Source organism: Drosophila ananassae, chromosome 2R (assembly GCF_017639315.1).
Source record: "Drosophila ananassae strain 14024-0371.13 chromosome 2R, ASM1763931v2, whole genome shotgun sequence".
Taxonomy (NCBI): domain Eukaryota; kingdom Metazoa; phylum Arthropoda; class Insecta; order Diptera; family Drosophilidae; genus Drosophila; species Drosophila ananassae.
The window spans coordinates 8,053,821-8,062,660 of record NC_057928.1 but is presented as its reverse complement, the minus strand read 5'-3'; the positions used below and the strand labels follow the sequence as shown (position 1 = coordinate 8,062,660).

Genomic DNA, 8,840 nt, shown 5'->3' with positions numbered 1-8,840 from the left:
TGACGATTAAATACAATTAATATGCTAACTGTACTTCTCACCACATACAGTTACAACAAAGGCAGCAGCAGCAACCCAGCCAACAACCTGACAACAACAATTCCCCGTAGTATAAAAAAACACACACTTGGCAACAGGCGCAAGGTGGCCCCGCCTCCACCCACGCCCACAGCAAGAATTTTTTTTAGGTTTTTTGGGAGCTGCGAATGAGCCGATGTCAACAAAAATACCAAAACAAAAAATCTTGGGGAGCGGAGAAGAGCACCAGAGGCCCGATACTGAGAGAAACGAGAACCACCAACCACCGGACTGAGAGCGAATCGAGGCAGCGGAGCACTCCGGGTATAAATAGCTGGCGGACGTACTCAATCTCTCAGATACAGATACAACTCAGAAGCCAGCAGACGTCGAGATAGCAGGAGAAAGCCAGCAGAACAACAAAGTGAACGAACTCGAAAATACGAAAGAAACGTGTATATTGTGTGTGCGACAAGACAACAACAAAGAACTAACTAAATAAATATTCATTGTGCCTCCGAGCCGAGGAGAAAGTTATTGAGTCACCATATCGTCGGCAATTGTGCAATTCCGATTCCAAAAAGGAAACTAAAGACAAAGGGATCCCCCAAGTCCAAAACAATGGCAGTGGCATTCTACATTCCCGACCAGGCGTCGTTGCTGCGGGAGGCCGACCAGCGGGAGCAGCAGCTCCTCCGCCTGCGGGAGTCCCAGTGGCGGTTCTTGGCCACCGTCGTCCTGGAAACCTTGCGCCAGTACAGCCAGTGCCTTCCGAAAACCGGAAGGAAGTGCGGCAAATACCGCAAGCCGTCGCAGTGAGCAGTTGAGTAAACAGCAACTAAAGAGGACAACTACTACTAGCCGCCTATAGACCAGTCCAGAATCCAGAGTACAAACGACACCACAACATCAACGCAGCCAACCCACAACAAAATAGCCTTCTAATGTTCACTCCACATCAGTCAAGGATCCCCCCAAAATTTTTAGTTTACTCATCAAAGCGATTGTGATAATGGTTTTGTTTCTAAAAAAAATTGAAAGAAAATTTTACAAAAAAAAATCATTCAAAAATCTCAGAAAATACTTTTGAAAAATCCCCACAATTTTGTACGGAAATTTTTTAAGACAACAAAAAAATAGTTTCTTTAGAAATAATTTACACTTAATCATATTTAAATGAATTACTACTGTACTAGTTTGTAAGTTCTTTTGTAAGCGATTTTTTCTATGTTTTTCTTAAGAGCAAAACCCAGGAAAGAAAAAAATAATCGAAGTTGGCTAAAAATTGCATCAATTTTTTGTCAAACAAAAAGTCAATAAAGCAATACGAAAATAAAAAATATATTCTGATTTTTCATTTATTGATGGCGGGTAATTTTTCAGATTGTCCACTGGGCAAATGCGTAAGCGGAAGAAGATGACGTAAAAAGCTGAGAAGTCGAGTAATCCCATTCAAAATATTTTGAAAAATCTTCTTTCACCGGCGGCAAAGAACTTTCTAGATACTCAAATGTCAATTGACAGATCAATGGTTTCGACACATCTCTTCCTGTTGCCGACGGAAGTGGACAAAAGACATTCCGTTTTTGTCTTTTGTATAGTCAAAAAAATGAATAATTTTTAATTCATAATATATTTCTAAAAGCATTCCAATTATTGCAGGATTCATAAAATGAAAGCCCCGACGGCTTTTTGTTACCAAAATCGTTTGCCGTCGGATGGTTTTGATTATCTGTTAAATAGATTCTACTACGAATTTTTTAATAAATAATATCCGACATAATAGTTTTTTATGCTGCTTGGATTATTGTACAAAAAAATGTACTAAAACAGATATAGAAAATCCTCACAAACCGGTTATGCTAATTGAAAAGAACTGTCATACAAAAAACGAACGGAGACATTTCCCAATCAAATTTATTCAATTTCTAGAAATTTTTGAACTTGAAGAGAAAGAACGCTTTTGGCCGAACTTTTACACTCTTGAAAAACTTTTCAGCCACTTTAACAACATTGTTCAACAAGCGGCTCCAGTCAAACACAAAGAAAATTCAATTATGCAAAAAAAAAAAAAAGAAAATACAAGTTACAAAAATGTTCTCCAAGATTCTTCGATGCAGAAACTTTGAAAAACACCAAGGAAGGACTTCCTCCCTACAGCATTTTGAACATTCCCCCCGATAATGTAAAAAAATTAGGTGCTAACAAAACAATTTGCATTTTTAAGTTAATTTTTGCAGCGGAGAATTGCACGACAAAAAATCAATGTGCAGTCCTTGGGGTTCTCGTCATCAGCTCGAAGGATATGCCTGAGCTCGCGAAGGCAAGCAAGCGTTTTAATTAAACTTTTGCACTTATGCAGCTGCCATATCCCTGTACATCCTGCAGTTCAATTCATTTTGATTGCCCAAAAAAAGTTCATAAAAGTTTGCATTGCCCGCGCAAAAAGAAATCAGAAATTTCACTTTGGCAAACAAAACTAATTAACGCTAAACAGATAAAAGTTTTGGCCAGGAGGAGCGGAATTGGCATATGAAAAATAATTAACACAAGTTTATGATTATGTTGAAGCTGCGCCAAATGTCGAGCGATTTGTAAGCGAAAGCAGTTGTAATAAAAAGCACAGACAGAAAACATTTAATCCCTGGCAGGAAATTCTTCCAGAACTCCTTCACTCCCAGTTGTTAATTAGTTCGGAAAGTGTTTCTAATATTGGAGAGCGTCGGGAGGGTTAAGAGTTAAGTGAACTCAAATCAAAACAAAACTTTATCCATAAATTTCCAAGAACTATTTTCGGTCAGCAGAGGTATCCCTTTTTTTTTTTGTTTGGACCCTAACCTTGGCTGATCTTTATCTGCTGGGTTTGTTGGCTAACCTTCCACATAATTGTCGGACATTTTGGCAAAATTTTTTGTCTGTTCTTTTTAAGCGAATTATTTTAAAATGCCTAGACTGGCACTGGCTTCAGGCAGAAAGGTACAAATAAAAACAATAAAGTGGGGACGATCTCCGGATGCTCCTTCAGAATTAAATGAAGACAAAGAAGGATCGAAAGGCAATCTGCAGACAAAAGAAATGAAATTCTGGATTGAGTAGAATTTGATTTGCCCTTTTCGAGGGTTCTTTAAAATTGATTCCATGAGATTAATTTTTAAATAAAGGTATCCACATACATACCGCGAAAAATGTTTTATTTTATTTTATTTGTTGGCAGTTTTATTATGAAAAAATTTTCTTTGAAGCCAACTCTTCACATTTGCCAACATGCCTTACTTTTGAAAGTGTTTCTGCCTCTAGAATCCCAAAATATTTTATTTTTGGGGTTCTTGTTCGGGGTTCTTTGGGTTTGCCTTTTTTTTTGGCAGGTCGATCTGAGGAAAAAAACGCAACCAAATCGAATCAGTCAACAACTAATGGCGGCCAAATTTCATTAAGCCAGAGACTGAATGTGCAGCAAAGTAGAAATGTTCTGATTATGGAATTACGAAGGACCAAGGATTAGCCAAAGGCGTGTGCGTGTGGACGTCGTGCAATCAATTGGAAAACTCCACCTTGGCTATTATGACAGTTGTGCAAATGGAGGAAAATTTTATAAGAGGAAATTGGATTAGATGCCCGAAATTATCAAAATGTAACCTCTGGAAAAAGTATCAAAAGTAACAAAAAAGAAACTCCACCAAAAACGTAATCAAAATAGGGAAAAGTCCTTAACAAAAACATCATTTATAAGCCGCGACAGGAGCAGCTCCAGAAAAAACCGAAACATTTAAAAATATACTTTGATTGATGATATCTAGTCAGAGTCAAAAAGTCCAGACGAAAGGACACGCACACGAGCCAGGAAACGAAACGGGAGGCAAAAAAAGCAAGGAAAATACATTAATTATTGAAATGTCATTAAGAGGAAGACCCGAACTGACGTCCTCCAGATTCGCATGAATATTTAATAGGAAATTTATCCGAAAAACGAAATAAGAAAATTATGACAAGAAGGCGATGCGTGACCGCTTTTCACCGTCAGGATGTGCGTTCAAGGAAACTTTCCCTTCACGGCGGTGGAGCAAATCACGCAAGATGATGTTGATGATGATGGAACACACTTGAATCGACCGATTGCCATTAATTACGGGGTGGATTCCCTATCAGGATATCCATTCGTATATAGGAAGTCCCAGACTATTCATCAAGCTAAGCGAACATTTTAATTAGTTTTTCTGTGTGCAGCTTGAACCCGAGATTACGAGCTAATAGTTCTCAAAAGGCAAATTATCCGAAAGTCAGAATGAGTTATGGTAATGCCGGGCCCACCCTCTATCCAAACAAATCCCACCCATCCCCCCGAAATGGATGCATAAATGCATTCAAATTTGCCAAAAGAATCGGAGACACATAACTGTCAAAAAGGACAACCCGTCGTGTCGCAAATTGTTCATGGATTTGGATATACGAATATAAGAGTACCCTTTTTGAAATGAAAGAAAATACAGGATATTTTCAAAATGGTAAAGTATATATATGAAATATTTAAAAACATCCTTACTGAAGGTATTTTTAAACATTGCTTCTAAAGTGAGATATTGCTCCAAATTTTCGCCACAACTTACGCACGTAAGTATGGCCTAAGATTTCTGCGACAAAGTCCTAAATAGAATCAAAATACCCTTATCCCAGGACATGGGAAGTGTGGAAAAATTTTCGCGCCTTCAAAAGGCTAACGACGGGCGTCAGAAACTATAAAATAAACAAACTTCCGTTCTGTGGCAGACGCAGATCAGCTCCGCAAATGGCTGAGATGATGATTCCTTTGCGAACTGATGAGTTTGATGGGTTTGACATACGCTCGGCAGCTTCATTGATTGCATCATAAATAATGAATTTATGCTGACAGGCAGTCGTCAGAGTTGGTCGGCCGGTGGTGGCTCCGAGAATCCAGCAGGCTCTGCTCTGTCCTGTCTCTGGGGCAGCCTTTTTCGTCGACTAATAAAATATGTTTTTATTGCAATGCAACACACACGCACCGCGTATAAAAATTAATGAGCCACAGAGGCGCGCACCCTTGGAAATTCGCATTCAGGATCGGGATCCGGAATACAGGATCCTGGCCATTGCAAAAGCATTTCCATTTTTGCGCATTTTCCTGTTCGCATTCACGACCGCCGCTTTTTGTTCGCATTAATGTTTGCCAAACGAAATGTTAATAATATTCATAAATATGTCAGCTAATAAAATCTGCGGTTTGATTGTCACCTTTATTTGCCTGTCTCCGGTATCCCCTGAACCACCAACCCCAAAAGGATGTGGCATTTTCCTCATTTCACCTTCATTTTCTTGAGAGTCCTCTTTGTTACGAAAACTATCTTTAAATCGGGAGATATTCAAGGTAGCCAGTATTGTGTTTTATGTTGGCGCTAATTAAACACATTGTTTAAACTTTCTAGATTGTAAAAAGGATGCTAGATTTTCTTTAAGATCTCTTTCCTGTTTGGTGAACTTGAAGACCTGTGACAATGTTGCAATGCCGCCAGATGTTGCCGCCGGAATAAAGCAACTAAAACCAAACCAAGGAAGATGAAGAAACTTTATTTTCCCAATCCTAGAAAAACCTAAGGGATGGCATTTTTTTACGATATTAAATGCTGAGATTTTTATAGATTTATATCCACAATTCGACGTCGTTCCTTGCTTTTTATTGAAATAGGAAACTTTCTGCATATTGCATGCATCAAATGCTTCAGCAACAACAACTTGCCACATTTCTGTTTCTGGGGAACGTTGACCATTTTTATGACAAAGAATGAAATGAGACGAAATTATTGACGAGCGGAAATCGCAGGCAATAGTCGAAGGAAATAAAAAAGCGAAATTACTTTTGATAACAGTAATAGCAAGGACTACAGAGCGTCAAGGACTCTCCAAGAGCAGCGGCAAAGAACTACACATAAGCAGCAGGAAGTCAACTACAAGAGGGCGTTGATTTGTCACAAGTAGAATTATGAGCCCAGAAAAAAGGAAATCCAGGAAAAACAGCTGCCACAGGCTACAGCAACAACAGGAACAGGAACAACAGCAAACACTCCAAATCCCGGAAATCGTTTCTCAGATAGTACCTATCCCAAAATAAAGAAAGGAAAACCGACTACAGGCAGAGCCAAAGTTGATATACCCTTGCAGTTATGTGGCTGTTTACATTTTTGCAAGGACATCCAGCCAACCTTTGGGCAATGATTTTTTTCCAACATTTTCAAATATAATATTGTGTTCCTATATTTCGATGCTGAATGATGGAGAATCAATCTACAATTATTTTAAGGTATTCCGCTCACGATTCAGATGACTATTGGCAATAAAGCCATCGATGGTGGCCTTATTGTCAATTTTAAAAGGGGATCCCCCAGAAAATTTTACAAAAAATTTAAAAAATATTTTGTTTCCAGATTGATGGGGAATCGATCAACGAATCGTTTAAGGTATTCCGCTTAAGAATCTGATAATTAATGCCGAAGATATAACCATCGTACCATAACCAGTATAGGATATAATCGACCGGTCCCATGCAAAGAAAAGAAGGATATGTGCAAATAGTTTCCCTATTAAATTGTTACCTTTTTTTGCAGTATTAATATTAATAACGCGACTGAAACTTTGTGATGTTGACGTGTGGAGGAAAGGATAAAGGATCTGCATACGTCTCAGCAGGAGTTTACTGCACACCTCGACTAAAGGAGGGAAAGGGGTTGGAGTGTCGAGGAAAAGGTGTGTTTACGAATAGTTCTAATGGGTTATCATTGTTACTGTTTTCCCATTTCTTCGTTTCATTTTCCTCGGCAACATTCTTAGGAAACTGTCATAAATGTCATTGCTCGTAAAAGGCAAAATGCAATTTCCACGCCCCTTCAGAGCTGCCCTAAAAACCCCCCGTCAGCCCAGCGATTATTTTTTATGTGTGCAACCGAAACCAAAGCCGAACCCATCCCATTCTCGTCCTCAGGATCCTGGCTGCGTGTGAAATTATGATAAATGTGCATAAAATCGCGCCAAGGAGAATTCTGCTTCTCGTCATCGTCTCCGTTGCACTTTTTCCTGCAGTTCAACTCGGTTCAGTTCGGTTGTGTCGTAAAAAATCGGCTAAATTGCCAGGCAGCACGCACAGGACAATGCAGTCCTTTTTCACCAGTCCTGTCCCAATGGCATTTTTCATTGCATTTTCTTTTAATTAAATTAGCTTTTTTAATGTTTCCGTCCCCGTTGTTTTGCTCTGTTTTGACTCTGGTTTGTGGTCATAAAAAATTTAAAGGACCAAAGAAGTAGTTGGGAAGAGGGAGAGGCTGCTTAGGATGGTCTTCCTCAATGGCCGCATCAACATTTTTGCAATAAAATATAAAAAAAAAAAAACAAAATTAGGCATTACTCAATGGAAAATTGCATGTTAGTCGTAAAATATTTCCTTACTGGTCAGAAGCTAAGAAATTAAGGGGAATTTGTTGGCAGAAGGTCTTTTAAAGAAAATTTTTAAAGAATTTAAAATAAAGATTTTAAAGAAAATAATTTATGGCACATAAAATGGCAAAAACTGCCTATAAAAAACGGAAGGACAAATTTCTAAGGCATTAAATTGTCAAATAAATTCATTGGCAGTTTTTAAAGAATCACAAAATTTATTTCCTAAATCTTCTTTCCAGAACACACACGTCAACATAGAAAAATCGTCTTCTTTCATTTTAATCCTTCCCGACTGACATTTTAAACTTTTTCCCCAATTCCAGCTGAATTTTGTGGTCCAACAAACGTAATTGATGTAACCAAATGGATGGACTGGCCGATAAACTAATAAACCAAAGTCATGGCCACAAACATTTTCCATTTCCGTTGCAAGACAACGCCAGGACCAAGACGCAATTGACCAGGCTTAGGAATGGACCTTTGCGGAAATTGCAAAATTTCTGCATCGTAATAAGATGAAATTAAGTTTTGGCCAACATCACACATTCCCGTACACACGTACGAACTCAAAGCAAATAGAAGGGCGGAGGAGCTTTGAGCAAACAGCACCGAAGGATCTTGCAAGGAGGCTCAGTCAGGCAGTAAATGAACCACTAATTGCGTGACGAAATGCAATTTAGTGAACTTTGCCCCAACCACAAGCCTTATTACAAATACTGGTAATAATACAGATATCATTTTAAAACCTAAAGCTATAAAAACTCCTGATTATGTTGAAACAATCCACAATAAGGTTCTTTAAATAATTTCTTAATTACTTTAAAGATTCTATGAAGATACTAGTACAATTTTGCTCAGTGTTCCCAAGAACATACCATTCCCACGGAGCTATGTAAATACAAAGCTTTGTGCTCCGTCTGTGTCCAGTTTGGATTTCGGCAATTAAATGGAAAACGTGGGGAAAGTCTTTGGGCTATAAGGCAAACATTTGGTGAGAAATTCCCAATTAAACATCCTGTACATTATCCTTTTTTGTTTAACTAGGCAATTTAAAGTGTTAATCCTTTCGATTTCTGTCCAGCTACAGATTCTGTCACCCCTTTGGGTCCTGCAACATCCTGATGACAATGATAAATTACTCGGGCACTTTGTGTTCTGTTTTAGCGTGATTTATCGCGCCTGCCGACCAGGACACGTGGCTCTGTGCTTTACTTTTGGGTTGATTTTTAATTAAATGCAAACAGAAATGACCATTTGATAAGGTCGAACTCTTTCTCATTCGTCCTGGCCCTTTTTTTGTGTTGACGGGATGTGGAAAGCATTTTCCAGGCTTTTTAACTCATATTTAAAATGCAGGCGCCGCCTGAAGTGCGGACAAACAG

The 8,840-nt window shown here is 38.7% G+C and overlaps 1 protein-coding gene across 1 annotated transcript; it reads left to right on the top strand.

Moving 5' to 3' along the window:
* The first annotated feature begins 344 nt into the window (after window positions 1-344).
* LOC6493688 (cell death protein rpr) lies at window positions 345-1,360 on the top strand. The gene has a single exon (XM_001958205.4). It carries the CDS (start codon window positions 640-642, stop codon window positions 835-837), a length of 198 nt encoding a protein of 65 aa, XP_001958241.1. The 5' UTR covers window positions 345-639; the 3' UTR covers window positions 838-1,360.
* Window positions 1,361-8,840: the final 7,480 nt, after the last annotated feature.